This window comes from Urocampus carinirostris, chromosome 11 (assembly GCF_059441175.1).
Source record: "Urocampus carinirostris isolate Australia breed hairy pipefish chromosome 11, RoL_Ucar_1.0, whole genome shotgun sequence".
NCBI classification, from domain to species: Eukaryota; Metazoa; Chordata; class Actinopteri; order Syngnathiformes; family Syngnathidae; genus Urocampus; species Urocampus carinirostris.
The window spans coordinates 5,771,885-5,799,619 of record NC_142359.1 but is presented as its reverse complement, the minus strand read 5'-3'; the positions used below and the strand labels follow the sequence as shown (position 1 = coordinate 5,799,619).

General features: G+C 41.6%; 1 protein-coding gene across 2 annotated transcripts in view; it reads right to left on the bottom strand.

Moving 5' to 3' along the window:
* ipo8 (importin 8) overlaps positions 1–26,284 on the bottom strand; it is a 36,293-nt gene extending 10,009 nt beyond the window's left edge. The window contains exons 1-21 of one of the 2 annotated variants that reach the window (XM_088347820.1): positions 25,942–26,284; positions 24,135–24,216; positions 22,077–22,233; positions 21,847–22,005; positions 18,631–18,787; positions 18,471–18,560; positions 18,311–18,405; positions 16,029–16,113; positions 15,817–15,951; positions 14,268–14,367; positions 14,120–14,196; positions 13,281–13,397; positions 12,854–12,943; positions 11,637–11,802; positions 9,493–9,653; positions 7,966–8,091; positions 5,370–5,436; positions 5,175–5,300; positions 5,013–5,110; positions 3,862–3,957; positions 1,451–1,671 (exon numbers count right to left, since the gene is read on the bottom strand). In XM_088347820.1, coding sequence (XP_088203946.1) covers positions 1,451–1,671; positions 3,862–3,957; positions 5,013–5,110; positions 5,175–5,300; positions 5,370–5,436; positions 7,966–8,091; positions 9,493–9,653; positions 11,637–11,802; positions 12,854–12,943; positions 13,281–13,397; positions 14,120–14,196; positions 14,268–14,367; positions 15,817–15,951; positions 16,029–16,113; positions 18,311–18,405; positions 18,471–18,560; positions 18,631–18,787; positions 21,847–22,005; positions 22,077–22,233; positions 24,135–24,216; positions 25,942–26,025 — 2,489 coding nt within the window. In that variant the 5' untranslated portion in view covers positions 26,026–26,284. Of the gene's footprint in view, positions 1–1,450; positions 1,672–3,861; positions 3,958–5,012; positions 5,111–5,174; positions 5,437–7,965; positions 8,092–9,492; positions 9,654–11,636; positions 11,803–12,853; positions 12,944–13,280; positions 13,398–14,119; positions 14,197–14,267; positions 14,368–15,816; positions 15,952–16,028; positions 16,114–18,310; positions 18,406–18,470; positions 18,561–18,630; positions 18,788–21,846; positions 22,006–22,076; positions 22,234–24,134; positions 24,217–25,941 lie in introns of both variants that reach the window. The other variant, XM_088347819.1, reaches the window with a different exon arrangement.
* Positions 26,285–27,735: the final 1,451 nt, after the last annotated feature.

Below are 27,735 nucleotides of genomic sequence, written 5' to 3'. Positions count from 1 at the left end.
CTGAGGGATTGAATCCGGCCCGTGAGACAACGCTGAGGGAAGCGCAAGAGAAAAACGAGCTGCAGGTTGAAATACGTCCACTTGATGTTGCCAAAGCCAGGTGCCTCTCGCAAAAACTGTGTATCTCTCTCTCTCTCTTCCTTTTTTTCTTTTCTCTGTCTTGTCTCTCTCTCTTCCTTTTTTTCTTTTCTCTGTCTTCTGTCTCTCTCTCTGTCTTTTTACATTCTTTTGCTCTCTTCCTTTTTTTCTTCTCTCTCTCTGTGTATCTTCTCAAAAGCTGTGTATCTCTCTCGCTCTCTCCCTCTCCTTTTTTTCTTTTCTCTGTCTTCTGTCTCTCTCTCTCTTCCTTTTTTTCTTTTCTCTGTCTTCTGTCTCTCTCTCTCTGTCTCTCTGCCTTTTGACATTCTTTTGCTCTCTTCCTTTTTTTCTTTTCTCCGTCTTCTGTCTCTCTCTCTCTCTCTCTCTCTCCCTCCCTCCCCCCTCTCTCTCTCTGCCTTTTTACATTCTTTTGCTCTCTTCCTTTTTTTCCTTTCTCTGTCTTCTGTCGCTCTCTCCCTCTCTCTCTCTTTCTCTCCATTTTGGATTTCTTTCTCTGCCCCTTTTTCACTATTTATCTTTTATCTCTTTTGTGTCTCACATTCTCGCTCTCTCTTTCTCCCTTCCTCTCTTTCTTTGTCCCACCCATTTTCTTTATCTCTCCCCCTCTCTCTTATTTCTTTCTCTCCCTTTTTTTCTCTCTAATCTTCTAGTCCGGCCCCCGAGAGAATGTTCGTTCCATGGTGTGGCCCCAGAGTTAAAATGAGTTTGACACCCGTGGTTTAAGCTATCAGAACGTACTATGCAAATCACAGAGTAAAAAGTGAGATAATGAGATAAGCTCTAGTGCCTTTTAGTACGTCACCCGTAACAATGGATGTCTAGTGGAAAAGTGTAGGTGCACTCACCACCACGATCGAGTTCCAATCCCTTCGCATAGAATAATGTTGAATTGATCAATCATGACTCAAATATTGTAACGCACACCTATGAATACTGTGTGCATTTCTGATCCTATCTATGAAATGATCTGCATTTCTATATCGCTTTTCAAGTCAATGACTTCCCAAAAGCGCTTTACAACCTGCTCCACATTTCCCAATAGCGGCCTTCTATTGCAGCCATGTAAGACGCTAACCTGCTTATTGGGGGTATTAGGGGTTCAGTGTCTTACCCAAGGACACTTTGACATGTGACACGGACGAGCCAGGATTCGAACTGGGATCCCTTGATCCCAAGACAAGCGCTCTACCTCCTGAGCTACTGCCGCCCCCTACTGTATTCTGCGGTATACAAGGCGCAATTTAAAATTTCTGGCCAAGAAAGTCGGCGAGGAGTCCACTATTGAGACAGCCCGACTATTCATACGGTTCACAATCGGGCACGCAAACACAAAAACGCTGTTGTTCCTGACCCGAGGAAGAACTCTGTGTCGTTCATCCACTGGTTGATGAAGTGTGCGGCGATGGTGTGCGGCTTGTTGGGGAATCGAACGTTGTCCAAGGTGTGCATGAGGACGGCCGGACTGTAGAAGAGGGCGGCGATGGCCACCTCCAAGCACATAACGCGAAGCTTGTTGGATTTGACGCCCCGAGTCAAACGCTCCAGCGCCGCCTCCACAAACAGAGGGATGCACTGCAGTTGGGACACGCAATAGCACAACCGACAGAGTCTTAAAGTCTCAAATAAATAAAAGGACAGATGATATTCAATTCTTTGATCTTAGTTTTTCCCTTTCAAGTCTTTCTTACATGGTTTACTCTTGCATACAATGGTTCACTACGTTGATATCAATGACAATAAAGACAATTCCATCCATCCATCATCTTGTTAGGAATTACCGTATTTTCCGCACTATAAGGCGCACCTAAAAGCCTTTATTTTTTTCAAAAGCTGACCGTGCGCCTTATAATACAGTGCGCCTTATATATGGATCAATATTAAGTCGCAAAGTCTTGCAACTAATGCAGGCAGCCGCCAACTAGATTTTCCCCCGAACGCGAAGTAGTCTGCGGTGTATGCTGGGATTTATATACCGGCGTTTCATTGGCTGGCCGATGTGTCAATCATCAGTTGAATCGATCACTATTGGCTAAAGTTATTCGAAGGTAAAGGGGGCGGATCCTTTTTATCATTTACAGGCTCGCATAGGCTGAAGGGGCAAAACAAAGCCTGCAATTGGCCGAAAAAGATGAATATGAATAGCTTGTTAGGTCGAACTACGGCATAAAGGAAACAGTATTTTACTATTCTGAACTGTATTTGTAAATATTTTACTCTCCTGGATTTACTACACTCACGGATATAAGAGGACCATGGTTGCACATTATTATTGAACACAACGACTTCGGTGAGGTACTCCGGCTATATATTTTCCCAGTATCTTGTTTCAGACTGAACTCGATGTTTCTGTGATAAGCGGTGCAGATAATGGATGGAATGGAGTGTCTACGTTTAAATTAAACTCAATTCCAAGTGTTTATTGTCATATGCACAGTAAAGTTGCGAGCGAAAAAGAAAATAGAAACTAAGGAATGGTTGGCATTTCTTGAATCCCAAGACTTTAACCTTCCGAATGATATTTGGAACGATGCATTTGAGTGATTGGTGACATCGTACAGACACTGTGTCCGTACATGTGTGAAACACGTATTTGCTTCTTTGCAAGCTTTGGGAATGTTAAGGGGGTAATAAGTTGGACTGAACTATCTGACTGTTTTGTCGACGTTCCCATTGTAGCGCCTTATAATCCGGTGCGCCATATGTATGTCAAATATAGGACCAAAAACTATTTTTTCGGGGTGCGCCTATAACCCAGTGCGCCTTATAGTGCGGAAAATTGTTCGAATTAGTTACCTGAATCCATTAACCAAACACAATCTAAATTCTCCTAACAATGCGTGCTCATTTCTTGATGGGAAAAGATGGACAAGAATAGCAGACAATTTCACACGGGGGCAGATTTAATCTCTTAAATAATTTAGCTAAGTGAACTCCATCGAATATATGGCCGAATTAGTGTCGCTCGAGTCTCTGTCAAGCCTCCTCTCTCGATCTTCTTTTTTTTCCCCCTGTGTCCACGTTTTTTTCCGCAAGCTGGTGTGCCGGCTTCTCCCATGGGCTTGCCAGGAAAGCCCCCTCGCCTCGATGTCTGAAATGGTCAAAACATCCCCGAGCGTTTCTACGTCACCAGGGCCGTCTGCGTCGAGAAGTGCTGATTATCTTATCAGCCCTTTGTCCCAGTTCCCCGTTGTTCCTGTAAACATCATTCTCTACTAGGTTGCTCAGCCAGTGAATATCTTTTGCATTTAAATGTAATTTGTATTTGATCGTACAAAATCCTTTATAGTCAAATGTATAAAATCCTTCACTATCCATCCATCATCTGCACCGCTTTTCCTCAGTAGGGTCGCGGGGGGGCTGGAGCCCATTCCAGCCATCTTTGGGCAGTGGTCTGGGGACACCCTGAACTGGTTGCCAGCCAGTCGCAGGGCACACAGAGACATACAACCCGCTCGCTAATTCACACATAGGGACAATTTGGAGCGTCCAATTGACCTGATATGCATGTTTTTGGAATGTGGGAGGAAACCCACACAAGCACTGGGAGAACATGCAAACTCCACACAGGAAAGTTCGATCTCATGACCGCAGAACTGTGCCGCACATGCGCTAACCACTGCTCCGCCGTGCTGCCCAATAAAGACAATTCCATTCACATCAAATTAACTCATCAGGTAACACTATTCAAAACACCAGGCTGTATTTCATTTGTGGAGTTCTCACAGCCTTTGGCGGTACTTTCAACACAGAAATGGTTCTGACCTGATCAATTCCTCGGTCTTTGCACTGCAGTATGATGACCTCCAGCAGTTTGGCGGCCTGACACTCTGCTTCTTCTCCGGAATCTGAGGTCAGCACCTGCCGAAGATCGACAGTTTTGCCGGAGTTTAAAGCCAGGAGAGAAAGCTTACCACGTGTTGTGGGTCATCATTTTATTCATATTTAGTTTATTTTGTCTTTTATTAGCATATTTGCTATTGGAGTAATCCAAAAGTAATTGAAAGTTATCAAGTTAAAGTAACCCTACCCAACCCTGAATATACGCATACAAAATGCATGTCATTAAAACCGTATTGAATGTTACTTACATTTTACTGAGGCGAGTCAGACTCTGTTTCAAACATTTGTGCATCGTGGAGGTACTGTCATGATACGCAAGATTTGCTTAGCAAACTTCGTCCAATTTCGTTGTCACAATATGTTAAACCCATTTTGTAACAATGATAATAAAGGTATATTCTATTCTAAGTGGTCTTATTTAATCGCCGTATCCAGGCTAAAATGCGCCCAAACCTTACAAATTTTGCTACGCGCACTTGATGTTGACGCCGTCATTTCTGTATGATACCGCTTGAGACAGCAACGCGCAAGAGCAACTCTCAGCAGAGATTATATCCATGACAAGATGCCTCACTCAGTCGGAAAAATGTGTCTAGCTACAATATGGCCATTAGACTGTTAAATGGTCAATCTCACACATAGTAAGCCTACACAGCTGCTAATCTGTACATCTATTTGTTTTTTTTGCACTACTGGCAGTTCTCTTATACCTAGCCACTCCTTTGCACATCTGTTCTCCTCTGCACTATCGTACTCCAGTGTTATTGTTATTGTATAGTGACTTGTTCACCTGACTGCCCATTTTGCACATCTGGTTAGCTGCTCCTCTTGCACTCTTTGCACTACTGTATAATACTATACATAGCTATAATTATTTAGTATATTATTAGTACTTCAATACTCCAACTCAATACAACATTTTATTTATATCTGTACATTCAAGGAAACTGTGCGGGTCAGATGTATCGACATTTCGTTCTGTATACACGTCTACAAGAATGACAATAAAGTATATCTGAATCTGAATATTCGACTATTTCTATCATCTATTTTTGCCGAAAACATCTAAAAACCTTTTTGCACATGTTGAAGATGATCTCCAGGTTTTTGGGGTTGGATAGGAAGACATCCGTATCCACGGTGACGTAGTTGTGCAAAAGCGGCATCATATCTGCACCACAAAATTAGGAGTTGGAAACAGGAACACTTAGGAGGTTTTTTCAGGTGAGTCCCACCTGTAAAATAGTCGAAGCAGTCGTGCTGAAAGACGTCATAGAGGACGCTCAGCAGCTGCCACATCTGAGGCGAGATGCTCTGGCATGTAAGCCCGAATGCTAGCGAGAGAATCTCCTCATAGAATTCTGGGAAAAGAATGAAAGAGTGAGTTAGCCAAACGGCAGAATGCTTTCTTGCTTGTGCAGCGAATCTACCTATGATGGGTTTCTGCAGGACCAGCCCGATCACCTGCAAACAAATGCCCTCCAGCTGTTGTGTGATCTGAAAGAGAAGATACAAATCTTGTTCCGTGGACAGACTGAGGAGATCATTTCTTCCTCATGCCATGAGGCTCTTTAACTCCACTCGGGGGATTAAAAGCCCACATTTGCATATTACCCTATTTTTATTACAGTGTGTATTTTCCATAGCACCATTTAAATATTCTATATCGACACGTTATATTGGGTATTTTTCTATCCTATATCTTCTATTTTATTATTTTATTTTTCAACACAAGAATACTGCTGGAAGTGTGAATTTCCCTACGGGGATGAATAAAGTATCTATCTATCTATCTCAAGAAGTCCATAACAGTCATCTAAGTCTTCAGCATCATATACAGTGATCCTTAGAGTTGACTGTCTGAAACAGGGGTGGGCAAAGTACTGTCCATGGGGCACAAATGCGGCCTATCAGGCTTTTGTATCCGGCCCGCCGAACTAAAATGTCATGACGATATACAAATTAGTATATAAAATACTACAAATGAAACAAGTTTTGAAGTTTGTTTTATGCTAGCTTTGACACTTAGTGTGTTCTACAAAAATATGACTCTAGAAATGCTTCAAAATGATTAAAAAACTAAATTAAGTTCCCCGAAACAGGGACCTTATATTTAAATGTGCCTTGATTCTGAAGAGAAATACTGCAGACAGACGGACAGACTGAGGAGATCATTTCTTCCTCATGCCATGAGGCTCTTTAACCCCACCCGGGGTAGTAAAAGCCCACATTAAACTCCACCCCTACACTTGCATATTACCCTATTTTTATTACACTGTGTATTTTCCGTAGCACTATTTAAATACTCAAAACGTCATATCGGGTATTTTTGTATTCTTTATCTTTTATTTTATTATTTTATTTTTCAACACAAGGATACTGCTGGAAGTGTGAATTTCCCTACGGGGATGAATAAAGTATCTATCTATCATCTATCTATCCACAGAAATGCTGGGAAAATACTACTATAATAGAAATATAATATAAAAATATTACTACAGAAATAACAATACAGAAATACTTTACCAGTAATACAAAAATACCACGAAATACGACTACAGCAATACTACAAAAATACTATAGAAATGTTACCGCAGAAACATTATTTGATGCCTTGTGGAGGGAATACCGTACTGTATATCCTGACCACTGAACCGAATTGCCCCGTTTTATTTTATTTTGTAAATTTGGAATAAAAGTCCTCAACTGAACTGCATTCTCCAGCTTCTTTGTCCGAATCCCAGAGGTTGAACACGTGGCGAGACACGGAATGTTAACGCCAACAATTACCGTATTTTCCGCACTATAAGGCGCACCGGGTTATAGGGCGCACCCCGAAAAAATAATTTTTGGTCCTATTTTTGACATACATAAGACGCACCGGATTATAAGGCGCTACAATGGGAACGTCGACAAAACAGTCAGATAGTTCAGTCCAACTTATTACCCCCTTAACATTCCCAAAGCTTGCAAAGACGCAAATATGTGTCGAGAACACGTGCGGATGCGGTGTCCGTACGATGTCACTCAAATGCATCGTTCCATCAATCGGAAGGTAAAAGTCTTAGGATTCAAGAAATGCCAACCATTCCTTAGTTTCTATTTTCTTTTTCGCTCGCAACTTTACTGTGCATATGACAATAAACACTTGGAATTGAGTTTAATTTAAAAATAGACACTCCATTCCATCCATTATCTGCACCGCTTATCACAGAAACATCGAGTTCAGTCTGAAACAAGATACAGGGACAATATAAAACCCGGAGTAGCTCACCGAAGTCGTTGTGTTCATAATAATGTGCAGCCAATGTCCTCTTATATCCGTGAGGGTAGTAAATCCAGGAGAATAAAATATTTACAAATACAGAATAGAAAAAAATGCTTTCTCTATGCCGTCAGCCACGTGCTATACACATTCATCTTTTTCGGCCAATTGCAGGCTTTGTTTTGACGTTTAAGCCAATGCCAGCCTGTAATTGATAAAAAGGATCCGCCCCTTGACCTCCGAATAACTTTAGCCAATAGTGATCGATTCAACTGATGAGTGACACATCTTTTTCGGCCAATTGCAGGCTGTTTTGCCGTTTAAGCCAATGCCAGCCTGTAAATGATAAAAAGGATCCGCCCCTTGACCTCCAAATAACTTTAGCCAATAGTGATCGATTCAAATGATGATTCACACATTGGTTAGCCAACGAAACACCGGTAAATAAATCCCAGCATACACCGCGTACTACTTGGCGTTCGGGGGAAAATCTAGTCCGCGGCTGCAAGTTAGTTGGAAAACTTTGCGATTTAATATTGAGCCATAAATAAGGCGCACTGTATTATAAGGCGCATGGTCCGCTTTTGAAAAAAATAAAGGCTTTTAGGTGCGCCTTATAGTGCGGAAAATACGGTACTATGTTTAGGCACTACAGGGGCGGAATAGCTAAGTTGACCGCAAATAATGTCTAACACAGCAACATCCTCCCCATGTGACTTCACCCTTGAGAAAATGGAGAAAAGTGTGAGGGCACGGGTCACCTCCTTGTGGTCCTCCATGACGGTAAGGATGGTGTCGATGGTGCTCAGGATGCCGAGCGCCATCACGGTCTTGTCCTCGTTCTCCTCGTATTCTTCGCTCTGAAGGACCCTGGTAAAGATTTCCGCCTGGAAAAGACACACAGTGCACTCACTGCACAATTATTACTCAATACTTTACTAGCCGTTAGTGAGTTAAAGCTTTAAAGCTGGTTTGAGTTAACACAACAGAACATGAAGGTTAACTTTACCGTAGGCCCTTTTCGGTCAGTTTAGACTATTTTTATCGTGTAAGCAGTGTCTGAAACTGAAAGTTAGCGGACACCCATTTTTCCCAACTTGAAACACAATAAGACGACTCATCGCAAAAAGAAAAAAAAAAAACATTGTTGCAAAGTATGAAGGATTGATAATCAGAATATATAACAGAACGACACTTTAAAATTAATTTTATCATAAATCTACTTTGAACATTCATTGCATGTATATGACATCACTATTTTCCATCTGCCATCAGTATGTACCTGTGTTGACTCATCTTCATTCATGAAATGTTTGCATTGCGTCGTCTGCTACAAGCCACGTGAACGCCTCTTCCCACCATGCTTTTAATATACGTTTACGTTTTGTAGCGACATCAATTTTGTTAGCTTCTTTTGAATCTTTCTTCTGGGGCTGAGGTTTTGGCTTGATTCCTAACCACTTATCGATTTTTCTCGTGTTCTCTGTGCGTCTACTTTGGAAAATGATATGCGAATGCGCGACCTGATAACGCTCGGGAAAGTCCGGAAGCACGAAGTTATTTGATGCGGGTTGCTGATTGGCTGCTGAGTATGCAAATTGCCAAACCCACCGAAATTCCGAAATCGAACGAAGATTTCGAAATCGGAATAAAGCAAACGTTTGATTTGGGAAAAAAATAGATAAAAACGAAATATTTTTTTTTTCTTTCTTGAAAAAGTTGTCGGCAGAGACATTGTGCAAATTGTACGCCCAAGGTAAAAGATGCACGCCCCGGGCGTCCGGGCAGACTTTATTTCAGACACTGGTGTAAGGCATTTTCCATGTTCGGGGCGGCATTTGTCTCCGTCTTGGGATCAAGAGATCGCAGGTTCAATTCCCGGCTCCTCCGTGTTATATGTCGAAGTGTCCTTGGGCAAGACACTGAATCCCTAAATGCCCCCAATAAGCAGGTCAGCGCCTTGCATGGCCGCTATTGGTGTGTGTGTGTGTGTGTGTGTGAATGGGTAAGTGTGAAGCACATTGTCAAGCGCTTTGGGAGGTCTTCATTGACTTGAAAAGCGCTATAGAAATGCAGTCCATTTACCATTTAGCATCTTGATTATCCTCAAAACGTTTGGAGGCTGACTACCTATTAGGCCTTTTAGTGTGTGTGTGAATGGGTAAGTGTGAAGTACATTATAAAGCGCATTGGGAGGTCTTCACTGACTTGAAAAGCGCTATATAAATGCAGACCATTTACCATGTTCCAAAATGGAAACGGAGTCCATTTGCGTCTGGGTGCCTTACCAGGTTCTGGGTCATGTCGACCGCGATGACGGCGACTTCTTCGTTGTACTCGCAGATCATTTTCTGGATGACGTTGGTCAAGTCGTCGTTTTCCGTCTCTTTGACCACGTGGAGCAGCTGCAGCATGACGGGGCGAATGTGCGGTCTGATGTACAGCTTTGCTGCAGGACACACGCAAAATACAAATGAAATGTTTACTTGATGACTTGATTCCCTCCAACCAAAACATATTCAGTGTTTCCCAAGTATAGGAAGAGTTCTGGTGGTCCGCCAGGGTTTCGTTGCTCCCGCCAGAGTCTCCTCTTTTTCTAGTGGGTAAGGTTTCAAAATACCTTTTAAAAATATATTTTCATATTTATATAAATGTGAAGTTACAGGGACAGTGTGTATCATTTAGGGAAAATAAGCGTCTGCTTCTTAATACCCCTTTTCGAACATGTTATGTTCATATTATTTTGTTGTTGAGTCAAAAGCCTGCAGCTGGTACAAAATTCTGCAGCGAGGCTTTTAACTAAGACAGTTTGATCACATGACCCTGATTTTAGCTAACTAGCATTGGCTCCTTGCTCAAGATGTGATTTTAAGGTTCTGTTGGTAGTATGCAAAATCATGCATGGACTTGCTCCCTCGTATCTTTCAGATTGAATTTCCCCCTATGGTCCGGTCCGGAGCCTTCGCTCTGAAAATGCTGGTCTACTAGTCATACCAAGAGCCAAGAAGAAATCTGCAGGTCAGAGTGTCTCCATTGGGTCCTGGTGCTGTAGAATTCTCTGAATTCTGATATTTGATCTGCAATCTCGGTGGAAATGTTTAAATCTATGCTTAAAACACACTTCTATTCTATAGCATATGAATAACCTATATTTTATGTTGACAATACCTGTGTATTATTTGCCCTGATGTAGGTTTTAGATCAGGGGATGGTGATCTAAATAGTCTGATCTGTGCAGCCCTTTGAGACTCTTTTGTTATTAAGGACGTCACAAATAAACATGACTTGACTTCAGTCATTGTTTTTGTCCTGTTTTTATTGTCTAATGTTCGAAATAAAGTTCAATTATATTTAGCGCCTCCTGGTGGTAAAAAAAACGTCATTTATGAAAACAAAACCAATACTGATTTCCTATAATGAATTCTTTGAAATACTTGGCGGTCGAGAAATTAGCATTTATTTGACATAAGAGGATCCTCAACTCAAGGGATCGGCCATGATCAGCCATCCAAGGCTACCCTCAAAAAAGTTTTTTTTTCAGTTTCTTTTGCACATATTTTTAATCATCCGGATTTTTTTTCCCCCAAAAAAGAGGAAAACAGTAAAAAAAACGTTCTCATGTAAGAACTTTTTTTTAAAACAAATTTTAAGTATTATTTTTGTTATTTTTCCTTTTCCCATTTTTCTGGCTTTTTTTATTCTCCTTTTAATTGTTTTTCTTTTTTTTAATTCAATTTTTCTCTTTTTTTGCTGTTTTTCCCTCTCCTTTTCCGTTTTTCATAGTTTTCTTTCTCTTTTCACCCATTCCTTTTCTTTAATCCTTTAGTTTAGCTTCATATTTTCTTCTTTTATACCTTATTTCCTTTTCGATTTTCCTTTTTTTCCTCCTTTGCAAAAGGCCCGGCAAAACAGTGAGGGAAAATAATTTTGTTGAGTCTCTGTCGTTTGTATTCTTTGTGCTTTCTCGCACTATTTTTCGGTAGCACAAAACCATAGAGAGACATCTAGTGGTCGGATAATACACACCCTACCTTTAATCAAAATTACTTCTTGATTACCTGTTAGATGGCAAACACCACAGTGTGTATTTATGCTTCTTAACTCTGTCAGTCAGAAGGAGTCTTGGTCAGTCAACCCCTGTAAGCTTCTCCATCCCTTGCTGTGTTATTGCCTTTCATAATTAGTGAATTCATGATTCGATCATTTACAAAGGCATACATTCATCATTGATTTTGCTCTAAAAACGCACCGGATCGATATGAATATATGAATTTAAATTGTACACCATTTTCCTCCAGGGGAGCATGCCCCCGAACCCACCTAGATTGTCCACCCGCAACATTCGAAGGGGAACACTGCAGTTGCATAGAAAACACTTTGCAACCTAAAGACAAACGGCATCTATATCAAGCGGTCACAATGGTCAACGTACCCTCTTCCTGATTGCTGACTAACATTTGCAAAGCGATGGCCGCCTCCACCTTGACCGGCATCTCGGTGTCCTCGACCAGGTCCTTCTTGACCAACTCTACCGCGTTCCTCAAAGCCAAAACGTCGCGGAAATGCAGCTGACTGAAGCAGTGGAGGACCCAGCATGACTGGTAGGAACACAAAAGCAGTCCAGTTGAATTGCTTTGGTCTTCACGGCAGGGGTCGGGAACCTAGATACGGCTCTTTTCATGAGTACATCTGGCTCAGAGATAAAATCGAGGCAACGGTTCTCTCTATAACTTTCCAATTTTAATGTATGTGAATCCAAAGCAATACAGCGAGCTGGTCGCTCGGTCCAGAATATATGGGACAAAATTTTAACTACAGTTTGGATTCGCAATGTTACACCAAAATCCCCTGATTTGGCTGCGTATCTCTATGGAATCCTTAATATGGAAGCTCATTAAACAAGCTATTTTCACTGTTGAGACACTTTATAATAAAAACCCACAGAACGAACGGTAAATACCGAAAAAACAGCCAAGCACCCAGAGCAATCGGTAGGAGTGGGTGGATCTTTGCACATATAGTGCACACCTTAAATATATGTGTATCCTTCCCATTTGCAGTTGTTGTGGACTGTGGATAATAACTAATGATAAGTATGTAGGCATCTGGTGAAGGTCGTGGGATAACGTTGTTGCAAGAGGTCACAAGCTGGTATAAGGAGGAAGACCTTCAGGAGATAGCTTAACTTTATTCAAGAACACTATAAAAAGCCAATGTTGGAACTTTGAACGTGTCCCGAATGCAATCAAGCGCGTTCCCTTTTCGCCATATCTCCTCTCTGCGTATTTTTTGGGGGGACGCCCAACGACGTTCTCTCCAAAACTGTAAACCTTATATGAATGCATTATCTGCTGATATCTTGGCTGGAATTAAAAAAAAACAGAAAAGAGCAAATTATGAGTGGAGATCTCTGAATTATTAGGGGGAACCAGTGACCATTTCACAATGTTTCAAATATTGCACCAGAAATTCCCACCGTTTCTGACAGTAATTAACCAAATTGCATAACAACATATACTTTTTTAAATCTCATCTTACATTTTGAATGAAAAAAATACAAAAATGCAGCACAGTTGTAGTGGTTGGAACTAAAATATTAAGAATTGACTTAGTTATCACACTCGAAGCACAATACCACCAGCCACTTACCCTTGCCCGCAAGTAACCCAATCGGGAGTTGAGCAAAGGGAAGACGTAGTTTTGCAGCATCAGCTCCATCTGTTCCATGTAAATCCGCTTCTGTGGATAAGACCAAAGAAAAGGAGATGTTCTACGTATAAGATTATACAGGTAACATACAACTAATGACCAGGATGGATTCCTGCCAATGTCCGTAAAGTCATTACAATGGCGCCAACTACTGTCCAGATTGTATCTACAGTAGTTACTGTACTAAATCTAGGGGTAAATTACTGTGGCCAGACATTAAATTTAATAAATGAGCATATGCTAGCTGCAGTCTTAAGCAGTGTTGAAACTAACGCGTTCCTTCGTAAAGCGTTTGCCGAACAGAATGACTTTTCTCTGTAACGAGTACCGTATCGCGTGACGTGGAAGCGTGGTTAAACAGAAATACCTTTAGAAGAAGCTCAGCCAGCGTTCCAATGCAGTGCAGCGCTCCATCTTTCTTTCGCGAGTCTGATGTTGGATCCACCAGAATCTGATGGCAGAACTCCATCATTTGAGGGAGAACCTTTGTGCCACAAAAGAATATTGATCGGATCAACTTCACAAATCAAACCCTAAAAAACAACATCGTTGTCAATCGAACGTTGACAAACAGAAGTGGAAAATGTAGTATTTTAAATAAAGTTGAAAGTTTGACCACATGACCCTGATTTTAGCTAAGCTGCATTGGCTCCCTGTTAGCTTAAGATGTGATTTTAAGGTTCTGTTGGTAGTATACAAAATCATGCATGGACTTGCTCCTTCATATTTTCCAGATTTAATTTCCCCCTATGTTTCGGTCCGGAGCCTTTGCTCTGAAAACACTGGTCTACTAGTGATCCCAAGAGCCAAGAAGAAATCCACAGGCTCAAGAGATTTCTCCATTCGGGCCCTGGTGCTGTGGAATGCTCTTCCCCCTATGATTCGATCTGCAACCTCAGTGGGAATGTTTAAATCTGGGCTTAAAACACACTTCTATTTGATACCTTATGAATTACCTATATTTTATGTTGATAATACCTGTGTATTAGTTCCCCTCACGTAGGTTTTAGATCAGGGGAAGGTGTCATAATAGTTCTGTAGTCTGCAATAGTCTTTGATCTGTGCAGCCCTTTGAGACTCTTTGTGATTAAGGGCTATACAAATAAACATGACTTGACTTGACTTCTTGCAGAATGACTAAATAAAAACCACGCATTACCCCCCCAAAAAAACAGTTTTTGAAAAAAAAAAGGCCCAGACAGTCACCTCCTTTCTCTTCCGCGCGGCGTTGCACAAAAGGCTCTGTGCAGCGGTTGCCGGAAGAGCGTGATCGTCATAAAGGTCTGTGGAGAAAAAGGAAAGTATCATTCGGAAAACCTTCCCTGACGGAAGAACGATGTTTCGGAATACACACAAAACTTCATGCGGATGTATTCAAAGGGGTCTTCCTGCCACAGACGCTCGTCCTCATCTTTGTAACACATGAGGGGGAAGATCACCTCCTGACAAAGGGTCTGCGAGGGACCAAAGGTAAATCACACAAAAACAAAGCAGTTCAGGGTTTTTTCTTTGCTTTGATGATAAGTCACAGTCTTGTTCCACGGACACTCAGGAGATCATTTCTTCCTCATGCCATGAGGCTCTTTAACTCCACCCGGGGGAGTAAAAGCCCACATTAAACCCCATCCCCACATTTGCATGTTACCCTATTCTTATTACAGTGTGTATTTTCCGTAGCACTATTTAAATACTCTATATCAACACGTTATATTGGGTATTTTTGTATTCTATATCTTTTATTTTATTATTTTATTTTTCAACACAAGGATACTGCTGGAAGTGTGAATTTCCCTACGGGGATGAATAAAGTATCTATCTATCTATCTATCTATCTATCTAAATCAATCAGACTGCTGAAGTGCTACTTAAAGGTGGGGTGCGTAGTTTGAGGTGTCCTTCGAACGTTTGAAATAAAATGTTCTTTCTTCTATTCCCAAATGAGTTCAAAGAGCCTTCATATTTTTTAGCTACTTTTTTTATACTCCTATCAATATTCTAGCCGCCGAGACTTGAGGAAAAGAGGCGGGTATTGAGAGTAAAACCCCGCGCGTGCTCGGGGTTTTCCTGAGCTGTAGGATGAAAATGGTGAAAATAAGAAAAGGACCGTTTCAATGACAGTCCAAACGCCGACCGGAAATTCCCCCACCCAAAAAAAGGATGAAAAATTTGCTTATCTGCTTTTTTATCTTACTTTCACTGTTCAGGGCGGAATACAGGAGAAAGGACGACGGGGGGATTGTGGTGAAGAGTGACTTCATGCTTGTCCTCACTTATTTTTTTGTTTCCATTTATTTGTGTACGACAAATGATTCATCAATTGCTCTTTATCATTGCACTCTTAAGTTATAACTTAGGCCAGTCTCTAAGCATTCATTTGTAAATACATATTGCCTATTTATCGTGACAGGGTCATTTGATTGTAAAAGCTGTAGGAAAACAATCATTTTATAGTAAAACATTCAGTTTCCCCAGATAGTTAGCGTAATTCATGTAAGCACTACAAAAAATACCCATATACCAGTAGTGCAGTAACACGTGCATTATTAGACTGAGCGAAAATGATGAAAATAAGAAAGCGATTTAATAAAATAGCAAGTATCTTATTTTGTAGGAGTTATATGCCAACTGGCCTTTGCACTTAGTAGCAATGCTGCTAGTTGTTTGTCAACATCAACGAATTTGCGGGCTCATCGTGAATGAGTTGACAGGGGCTGCAATGACGACAGCAACCAGGAGGTGGCGGCCAAGAGTAAAAACCTTTTCAAATTCCCAAAATTGACCAAACATTTGCACTCAACAGCATGCGAAGCACAACTGCGTGTTTGTGAGTTAAATTTAATGTGTCATGCTTTTGCTTTGAAAATTCCAAACCGCGTGGCGTCCGACCTGACGAGTCCCCCCACCTGCATGTGAGGTTTCATGTGTTTCCACGTGAGCGAATGGGAAAGTCCCTGGTTGAGGTAGTTGAGACACTGCTGCAGAACGCGAGGAGTCACGTACTGCTTGCGTCTGTGTTGGTCCACCACCTTCAACAGGACCTGGCCAGACAGAGACCACCAAAACAGAAGTCAGAGCGATATGGCTCACAGCTTAGATCCGTGGCCCCAAAACTTACTTGCTGTAACCCCACCGCGTAGGTCTTTAAGAAGAAATCAGCAAATTCCAAGTACTCTTTTGTCACGTTGCCTGGGCTCCCATATCTATAAGGGGAAAAAATGAATGGTAATACATAGGCTCTGAAAAAAACAGCTGAGGTACAGAAATTTGAGTTTTAAGTTTGAATTGAAAAAACACTAAACAATTCAACTTATGGTCAGGAGGGGAGACAAAACTTCACATTCTCCTTACTACACAGTGCTTAGCAAAGGTTTCCTCCCAATAACCTTTTGTCAGGATTCCAACTTAAAGCTAAAATATTTTCAAAGGATCAACAACATGCGAGACTCAATTGTAAAGTGGAACCAAAATATTTACAACAAAAAACTTAAAAGATGTTGAAAAAAAAACCCCGTTCCCTTGTTCACTTAGCGCAACTGACTTACTCCAGAAGCACCCAAATGACTTCTGAATGATCCAATGTAGACCAAAATGACTAACAGTTTAAATGCACCTTTTCTGTGATGGGTTCTGAGGTCAGAGAAAGCAAACACTGGAGAACAGACAGCATTATGAAGACAAAGAACACACCGGGCAGGTCAGGGAAAACTTCTAGGAAAGGTTTACAGCAGGAATGGCATACAAAAAAAATAAATGGAGAGAGAATAAATCCACTGAAAACCATCAAGACCTGGCCGTCCCTCTAATGTTTGGGCCAAAACAAGGAGAAAACCAATCAGAGAAAGAACTAATAGGCCCATGATCACATTGGAAGACCTGCAGGCATACACAGTTGAGATGGGATCGTCTGTGCATAAGACAACTATTAATCATACACAGAATGCATCTGCCCTATAAGGAAGAGTGGCAAGAAGAAAACCCTTTCTGGTCAGATGAGACGAAAATTGAGCTGAAAACAAAGCGTTATGATTGGCGTAAGAGTAACGCTGAACATCACCCTGAAAACACCATCCTCACTGTTAAACATGGTGGTGGGAGCATCATACTTTGGGGTTGCTTTTCTTCATCAAGGACTGGGGAGATGGCTAAATTGGTGGAAACAAATACAGGGTGATTCTTGCAGAACATCTGAGACCTAAAAATAGGGAACAGGTTCGCCTTTCTACAGGACAACGACTAAATATAAAGCAAAAGATACAACGGAATAGTTTAAAACTAAAAATATAAAGGTGTTAGAATGGCCAAGCCAAAGTCCTGACCTCAATTCTAAAAGCAGGGGCCTGGTACCTGTTTGACCCAAAGAGCCATAAAAGCCAGAATATTTAGATTTTCTTTTGGAGAGAACACACCATATATTTCAATACAAAATTTACCAAAACTACCAAACCTGTACTTGACAAAAGCCAATTCTTCTGAACATTTTCTTTCACTGTATGTGATGATTTGGTAAAATATAATAAATAATATTGCCAGAGCCTCTGTCCCATCCATCCATTATCCGCAATCTTCAGGCAGTGGGCAGGGGACACCCTGAACTGGTTGCCGGCCAGTCGCAGGGCACACAGGGACAGACAACTCGCTCATTCACACCTAGAGACAATTTGGATCGTCCAACTGACGTGCATGTTTTTGGAATGTGGGAGGAATAAACCCACGCTAGCATGGTGAGGACATGCACAGGAAGGCTGGTAACTGGATTTGAACCCATGACCCTAGACCAGTGCCGAAGACGAGCTACCCACTCAGCTGCGCTGCAGCCCGGTGTTCCATATGGATGGTAATATCTCATTATCTCATCTCATTAGCTGCTATCCTCAGTAGGGTCGCGGGGGGGGCTGCAGCCCATCCCAGCAATCATCGGGCAGTGAGCAGGGGACACCCTGAACTGGTTGCCAGCCAATCGCAGGGCACACAGGTACAGACAACTCGCTCGCTCATTCACACCTAGGGACAATTTGGACCGGCCAATAAACCGGAAATGCATGTCTTTGGAATGTGGGAGGAAACCGAAGTGCCCGGAGGAAACCCACGCAAGCACGGGGAGAACATGCAAACTCCGCACAGGAAGGCTGGTGGCTGGATTTGAACCCATGACCCTAGACCAGTGCCGAAGATGAGCTACCCCCCCAGCTGCCTTGCAGCCCGGTGTTCCATATGGATAGTAATATACCACTTCAAATTAATCTACCTACCGCAAAGCCTGTTGAGGCTCATTTTTGTCCGAAATAATGGGTGAGGAGTGCGAGGCACTGTAATAGGAGACATGTAGACTAGTGGTCCCTAAACTACGGTCCTCACAAAAGTAGGGTACAAGCGTTGCAAGAAATGGCCCAATCTCACCGCTTAAACATCCTGGTTATGATGCGCAGCGCCCACTTCTTGCACTTCCACCACGAGAGCTCAGGACGCTCGTCCTCATCCACCTCCAAAGTCTCCTAAAAATCAAAAGTATATGAATTACAACCCAAAACATCATGGAGCCGCGAGCGAGCCGTCTTACGGCAGGGACGTCCCGGTCCATGATGGAGCGAAAGATTTCCATCCATTGGGTCATCACCGTGGTGTTGATCAGCTGCAGCGGAAGGGAATACTGCGAGGAGAAGATAGGGATGGACATCAGCAGCAAGGAGAGAAGCTGAAGGCAAAGTCGGCCAAAGTACCAGGATGAGAGAGTGGAAGATCTTCAGGATCTGTTTCTGGATGAGGACCGACAAGACCGTGGCGTCGTTCAACAGCTGCATGATGAGCTGCTGAATCCTGGGCAGGAAAATTTGCATGGCGGCCAGAAGGGGCTCCCTCTCGTCCGCCTTCCTGTACCTGAAAGCAAATGCGGCATCAATCGCAGCACAAATAAATAAATACCGTAAATGCCAGACTACAAGGGGTACCTGCTCCATGCTCAAATATAAGAGCGAAACTCAATTTGGAGTTTGTATAAGCGACCTTGGATTTTAAGCCGTAGGCCCAAACAAGGTAAGAATGAACTCATTTACGTCAATTTCTTACTGTACCTGTAAAATTGGCCTCGAATCCCAATCCAAGATACTAAACATTCCATTTTACACATTTTACTAAGGATAGGTCTAGGCGTTTTCAAAAAGTGGCCATTTGAAAACTACCAGTTTACAGCCCTAAAAACTCTGCATTCATGTATCTTACTTTGGTTGATGTTTAGACATTGCAAAGGAGTTGTAAATGTTTGACTTCCCTTTCTAGATGTGAATCCATGATTGTGCACACTCGCGCGAAATAATGGTGCATAAAAATAAATCACGATTGGCTTTGCGCTCCTTTACCTTCGGCCCTGATTTGAATACACACAGTAAATGCGTACATATTTAGCCGAATTGGTCATGACGCTTTTTTTTTAATCCAGGCCCTCATAGGTGGTCACAGGCTTAGAACCATAAAAAAAGCTTGAAATTGGTAAAACGTGGTGTCAATCAAGAGGTCAGTGCCTAACGAAAGTATTGAAAATAATCTGACGAGTCTGTTTATTTTTAAAGGGGAGTCATGGAGCTAAACAGACGGATTTCAACAAAGATTGTCAAACAATGCAGGAATGCTTTTAGGCAGATTTTTTTTGTATATGTTGGAATTAAGGTGTGTTTTCGGTTAGTTTGAAATAGTCATAGTAACTTGAATCCCAAGAATTTAAGCTTTCCAATGATGTATAGCATGTTGTATTTCGGTGATTGGTGGTATTGTAAAGATACGAGGGGCTGGCAAAACATTGATAAACAAAGTTAAGGGGTCAAGCACCTATTTACTACTGCGCCACAAGTAAGTGAGAATGAGGGCTGTGTCGGGTAAAATGTGAGCCCTATAGACAACAGTGCCAGTGCCCTATAACATTCATTGCATGTAGATGACATGGCTGTTTTCCATCAGCCGTCAGTATGTACTCGTATTGACTCACCTTCATTCATGCCATGTTTGCGTTGCGTCGTCTGCTACAAGCCACGTGAACTCCTCTTTCCACGATTCTTTTAATGTACCGTTACGTTTTGTAGCATCATCAATTTTGTTGGCTTCTTTTGAATATTTCTTCTGGGGCTGAGGTTTTGGCTTGATTCTTAACCACTTCTCCATTTATCTTGTGTTCTCTGTGCGTCTACTTTGGAAAATGATATGCAAATGCACGACCTTATAAGGCTTAAGAAAGTCCGGAAGCACGAAGTTATTCGATGCAGGCTTCCGATTGGCTGCCGAGTATGCAAATTGCCAAATGAGATTTCCGAAATTTCGAAATGTCCACGCCGAACAAAGATTTCGAAATCGGAATAAAGCAAACGTTCGTTTTGAAAAGTTGTACGCCCGACGTAAAAGATGCACGCCCTATCGCTCAAGATTCAGGCCCCGGTGCTGTGGAATGCACTGCCCTCTGAGATAAGATCTGCAACTTCAGTAAAAATGTTTGAATCGAAACTTCTGACACACTTCTATTGAATAGCCTATGATCGATGCCAACCTCATATGTTTTCCGGTCTTTTCCGGCTGACTGGCTGGTGGCGGAGTGAGGGAGAAGGACTAACCGGAATGAGTCAGCGGACCAGAACCAAAACCTGACCTGAGACCAATGTTCCCTCTAATTTCCCAGGGGTCTGAGCGTTCACACAGCAGTTGGTTGAGAACCGGCTTCTTCAGCTCGGCTCACTAAAAGGAACCGGCTCTTTCGGGTCCTAAACGGCTCTTCGGGTTGTTTTTGCTTCTTTAATCCCAACATGACCAAATATTATGTAAAACTATGCACAAAATGACTTAAAAGAAGGGAGGAATAGAACAGCGCTTGAAACAACAGTGAGCAAACATAATCCCAAGTGTGGCAAGATAATTAATTATCAAACATATCCAAAACTTGACATCAAGTTACAGTTTCCGGCAATGAAAAAATATTTTTCTCTTTTGAATGAATTGACTCGTGTACTATTGCAAAGGTTGTACAGCCTAAAAATGTCGTTTGTTCTTACAATTCTTTCACAAGATACCCATTTTTAATTTCCTGATATATTTTGTCGCATAATATTAACATTTTGGGGGGCTTATTGAGTCGCTTGTAAGATACAGAACTGTACTTAATCACATTTTTTAGTGGAAGTACAATGTTGGCAACAAGATTGACTTGATAGAATTGGAAATTATTTGAATGCAACACAAACTTTTTTTTCTTTTCTACGTGTTTTTTTTCTACTTTTTTTTAAATACCTTTAAAAAAAAATCTCATTGTGTTTATTTTTTCCGAGCTGTTACTTTTTTGTTTTTGTTCTCTGTTTACTTTTTTCTTTTCTTTTTTTCTGGCTTTTTTTCTAAATTTTTCCTTCTTTTTTTCCTCTTCCTTTTGTTTCTTTTTTTTCTCAGCTTTTCACTACTTTTTCATTTTGGTATTTTTTTTGGTTCTATTTACCCCTTCTTTTAAGTCATTTTGTGCATAATTTTACTTAATATTTGGTCATGTTGGGATTAAAGAAGCAAAAACAACCTGAAGAGCCGTTTAGCACCCGAAAGAGCCGGTTCCTTTTAGTGAGCCGAGCCGAAGAAGCCGGTTCTCAACCAACTCTACTAACTTTACTCAACTTCATTCTACTCTGCTTCGACTTCAAAATACCGCATTTAGGACACGTCAGGGGAACCCTTGTATTTTGACCTTCATGCACTGTAACTTTGACTTGAGTTGCTTCTTAATTAGTAATTTTGAGCCCCCATTTTTGTGTGCTGGCTAGATTTTCTTGTGCGCAGAGAATATGCTTAGAGGGACCACTGCCTGAGACATGTCGCTTTATTAGACTTCTAAAAACAGTTTTACTGTTTATTGCTGATGATGACTTCATTTTTTTTTTATTACCAGAGTTCTTGTTAAACAACGATGGCCGACTTACTCGTAGGTTTTGACGAGTTGGTAGAGAGCCAGCAGGCTGCCGTACCAGCTGGCGCTGTTGTCGGACCGCAAGTACAAGCTCAGCTCGTCCACGATGGCCGTCCAACGTCCGGGGAAGTCGTACTTGATGATCGTTCGGAGACACACGGTGAGCTGGGCTCTGCGAGACATCCGGGGTTATTACGGCGTCGTATCTTTAAAATCGGGTTCGGAAGGCGAGAACGGTCGCACCGTATGGTCTCGGGACAGCGGATCACGGCCTCGGCGATGTGGCTTCGGATCTGCTGCCGGTCGATTTCATGAATGTTGAAGGGGAACGCCGCTTTTCCGACCGACGGCTCCCTGTCCTGCCAATACTGGCCGATCATGTTCTTTAGGTAGATTGCCGCTGTGGCCGTGTACATGCAAACAGAAAAGAAGATGGACGATGGGGCAACAAATACAGATTTATCTTAGCATACTGATATAAAGTAAAAAGAATCAGATAACATGTAGACCCTTGTTTGATAACTACTACAAAGAAAATAAGTGGAGTGATTTTTGGAGCAGTTTCGGACTTTTCTTTTGAATCATATTCTAAATCGATTTTTTCTACGAATTAAATATGAATGCTCTTGTTGGTGATAGAAAGGAGTGGAGAGGTGTTGTGAAAGGATAGTGGGTTTGTGGACGCGTTCTTAAGGATGGGCTGGGCACCCGTACGATGCGGCAGGGGTAAACCAGTGAAAGCTGTCGGACCCTGCTGTTGAACAAAAGAGTGTGTTGTGTCACCCCGACCCGAGTGACATGGCCGCTTTTCTTGTGCCCCTTTTCATCTGGAGGGACGAAAGCATGACCAACTTAGGTGCCGAGGTGCCTAACTTGTTTGGGTGTTTGGGCAATTGGGTTGGCCATGGTCCAAAAATCTTTGTGTGTGTTATTTTGCTATTTTTTCCCTTTTATTGTCTTTGTTATTGTATGTGTTTGTCTTGCTATCGGTCACCTCTCTTGAGGGATATGACCAAGGTAAATAGATGGATAGAAATATGAATGCATCCTTCCGATCTCCTCTTTCTTCCACTCAGTCGCTTTACTTCCACATCCTCTCACATTTAGTGACCCTATAACTAGGGTTTGCGAGACATTGGGCAGGGCACCCGTATGATGCGGCAGGGGTAAACCAGTGAAAGCTGTCGGGCCCTGCTGTTGAACAGAACAGTGTGTTGTGTCACCCTGACCCGAGTGACATGGCCGCTTTCTTGTGTCCCGTTTCATCTGGAGGGACGAAAGCATGACCGACTTGGGTGCCGAGGTGCTTCACTTGTTTGGGTTTTTGGGCATTTGGGTTGGCCATGGTCCAAAAAAATTTGTGTGTGTTTTTTTTGCTATTTTTTCCCTTTTATTGTCTTTGTTATTGTATGTGTTTGTCTTGCTATCGGTCACCTCTCTTGAGGGATATGACCAAGGTAAATAGATGGATAGAAATATGAATGCATCCTTCCGATCTCCTCTTTCTTCCACTCAGTCGCTTTACTTCCACATCCTCTCACATTTAGTGACCCTATAACTAGGGTTTGCGAGACATTGGGCAGGGCACCCGTATGATGCGGCAGGGGTAAACCAGTGAAAGCTGTCGGGCACTGCTGTTGAACAGAACAGTGTGTTGTGTCACCCTGACCCGAGTGACATGGCCGCTTTCTTGTGTCCCGTTTCATCTGGAGGGACGAAAGCATGACCGACTTGGGTGCCGAGGTGCTTCACTTGTTTGGGTTTTTGGGCATTTGGGTTGGCCATGGTCCAAAAAATTGTGTGTGTGTTTTTTGCTACTTTTTCCCTTTTTTAATTATTTTTTATTTTTGTGTATGTTTGTCTTGCTGTTTTAAGGGATATGACCAGGGTAGATAGAATGCTGATCAAAGGTGAGTTCATTGTCCAGTGTTACTCCTAAATATTCAATAACTACAATAATACCAATGCGTTCTTTTTCAAAGCGCTTTTCAGGACACCCAAGGTCACTGTACATAGAGTACAAAACAACAATAAAACCAGAAAAAAACAAGCAAAAGATAAATAGCAAATAAAAACAAAGAGTTAAAAAGGGTTGGTATGTGAAGCAGATGATCATGAATAGGCAAGGTGTCCACTGTTTCAACTGTTGGGGTAAAGAGGGGGGTTTTAACTAGATTTATTTTGTTTTACTGACATTAATTTCGAGGTGCGGGATTCTGTGAAATGTTATGGTAGTCCAATATGGATATGGAGTGTAACTTGGTCACTGAGACAACACCTGGATGTCCGAATTCAGCATACCTGCCTGCCGGACCGGGAACTCCACCTGCTCGGATACGATGATCTGAAGCAAAGTCGGTGCAAAGTTGATGATCTTGTAGGACTAAAACGGAAAAGAGCAGCCCGTCAGTCGATCTACAACCTGAAGTAGAATTTAGTTTTGTTAAAAGTCTTAAGTACACCGAGCTCCATGAACCAGACCCCTTGTGGACAACTTTATATCAAAAGGTCTTTACGCGCCCCTTAAAAAACCTTCAGAACTGTACAGAATTTGGAACTTTGTGACTCTCTGTTGCCATTTTTTTCATCATTGCAGCTTATGTCGAATTGTGTGTGCAAGTACTTACACATGCTCAAAAAAACTTTTTTCATTTTGCTTAGGATTCGGTCTCAACTTGAAGCAGACCTTTTTCTACATTTGTTATTCAGATGCTACACTGACAAATGGAAAACAAAACCTGCAGGGAAGAGCATGGCATTACACTCCAAGACTTCCATTGTCATACTTGTCAACCTGTACGTTTTTGCCGTGCATTATGCATATTAAGACGTGTACAAGAAAATCTGTACGGAAAAACGCAAATTTGTCAATTATGGGTACCATCCGGTATACACAGACTATCACGAAACGGCATATCAATCAAGTCAAACGAGTTTGCCGCGGTAGCCTCTATCTCGGTATCATTTTTGTTGTTGCAAACGAAGTGAGCGTTTGATGCTACTGTGCGCATGCATCTGCCGCCTCAGATTTCATGTGGTAGTTATGAAGTGAGAGGAAGTCCGTCTCTTTTAACCGGATTTTTCGGCTGAACTCATTAAAGAGAGCCGTCTCTCAAACGGCTCACTTGCTTTGATGCATTATATTACAAATGATGATGTAGCATAAAAAAGTTAAGAAAAAAGGAAGTATAAAAGGAGAAAATGAAATAAGGTTTGTGGTTATCCCTTTAATCAGTATATTACCAACAATACTTTAATGCAGAAAATGAATTCATAATTTGAATAAGAAAATTCTACTTAATTCTATTTGCATGTATTTTTTCCTTCTACAGTGAACGTCCAAGCTACTTCATTTTTGAACTTTTTTTTAATAATAAACCTCATTCATGTCGAGCAACTCGGTATCTCACAACAAAATGTTAACAATATATATGATATAACAAAACACATGTACAATAAAACATGTTAAACTACATAAATGAACACGTTTGAAAAAAAAATATGGTGTAAGATTATTTTGTATTTTGTAAGGGAAAAAACGGCAGTTTGTAAGGGCACGGAGCCCTGGAGCTTGACAGGTATGCATTGTCAAACCTAACTTGCTCCGCCCCAAACAGCTCTGCTAAAATAAAGATAAAGCAGATAGGCGCATTGGGAAATAAAACCAAAGGGCTCTTTGACCTGGCAGCACGGCGGAGCGGTGGATAGCACGTGTGCGGCACAGTTCTGAGGTAATGGGTTCGAATCCAACGACCAACCTTCCTGTGCGGAGTTTGCATGTTCTCCCTTTGCGTGGGTTTCCTCCCACATTCCAAAAACATTCATGTCAGGTTAATTGACCGGTCCAAATGGTCCCTAGGTGTGAATGAGTGAGCGAATTGTCTGTCCCCGTGTGCCCTGCGACTGGCTGGCAACCAGTTGAGGGTGTCCCCTGCCCACTGCCCGAAGATGGCTGGGATGGGCTCCAGCACCCCCGCGACCCTACTGAGGATAAGCGGTGCAGCTAATGAGATGAGATTTACCATTCAAATTTTAAAGAGAACTTTAAAGAATCACCCCACCTTTCACCTCTAATATTGCAACGAGGAGGAATAGTCTCAGCACCCACCTGATTGAGTTCATCTTCAGCCGCTCTTCTCAAATTTGGATCGATGGTCCCTCTCAGAGCTTGAATGATCCTGTTAGGATCCATCACTTTCACTTCCTTCCAAATCCGCTACATGCAAACAACATTGACGCTACACATTCTTTCAAAGGCCGTTGTAAATGTCCGTTAAATGTTGCTGGAGCCGTGACGAAATGTCACCCTTTGAACCGAAACCCGATGAAATACTTCTTTCGGCAAGAACGACTTTTGAGGATTCAGAAACGGAGCAATATCGTCGAGTTTTTCGGTTCCATTAAACGTTTTAACAACAAATCTTTGCCGGTGAGCAGATCGGCATGAAGGTACGGACAAATCACGACAGAAAAACCCGTTCTACGGCAGCTCCAATGTGCGGCTTTGGAAGTTTACTGCCATCTAGCGTCTTGGTGAGTTCCTACAAGAACTCGTTTATTTGATCGGTTTCCACTGTGAGTAAACATAACATCAATACAGTAATCCCTCGGTTGTCGCGGTTAGTGGGGCCCAAAACCACCCGCAAAAAGTGAAAATCCGCGAAGTAGCGACGCACCTTCAAAATGCTTAAAAAATATATATATATTTATTTTTATTATTTTATTTTATTATTTTTCAGACCCGGTTGATGGGTACCAAAACCACCCGCGAAAAGTGAAAATCTGCAAAGTAGCGACGCCCCTTCAAAAATGCTTGAAAAATATTTTTATTTTAAATTATTTTATTTCATTATTATTTTTTAGACCCGCAAAGCTCTGAACCCGCGACCGTGGAACCGCGAAGTAGCGAGGTCCCACTGTATATTTAAGAGTTTTAACAAAACAAGGTTTTGTACAAAAAGAGCACAATAGATGGAGGAAACAAAATAGCAGTTTCTGTCAGGCTCCGCCTATTGCTCCTTATTTATTGCAATAATAAAACTTGCAAAGATAATTCAGCACCTATTTACTCAAATTAGAACGGATTATGTCGAGTAAAAACAAAGACTTTGTGTAAACAAGATTGCTTACTAAATTAAACCAAAACTTAGCATTTTTACAGGATTTGTCTCCCTGTAAACCTCAGTGGAAATGTTTAAACCTAAGCCTAAAACACACTTCTATTCTATAGCATATGAATAACCTATATTTTATGTTGACAATATCTGTGTATTATTTGTCCTCATGTAGGTTTTAGATCAGGGGATAGTGTCATAATAGTCTGTGGTTTGCAATAATCTGTGGTCTGTGCAGCCCTTTGAGACTCTTTGTGATTAAGGGCCAAACAAATCAACATGACTTGACTCATCCTGAGGTTTTTGAGTTTTTCCTTACCCTCATGAAGGTTTTAGATCAGGGGATGGTGTCATAATAGTCTGGTTTGCAATAATCTGTGCAGCCCTTTGAGACTTTGTGATTAAGGGCCAAACAAATAAACATAACGACTTTTCCGGTATAAAATTGTTACACGGCGTACAGAATTTAAATGATCAAAGATCGTATGCAAAACGGGGAAACGTAACGATATACGTAATTTACGATTCAAACCAAATTTGATGTGAACAGAACAAAGTAGGGATGGCTGCAACAGAAACCAAATAATAGTGTGTTAAGGTTACTTCCTCCTACTTAATGCTTTCAAATTACCCATTTCTTTAAATTCAGGATTCTAACACTATATTTAGAAAAAAGGCCATGAAGTATACCTTTTGTGGCCAATGATATTCTAAAATCAGATTTTAATCAAAAAAGGCAGTTTTAATTTTTGAAAAGCTGGGCAGCTCCAAGTTCTGTGTTTTTCATA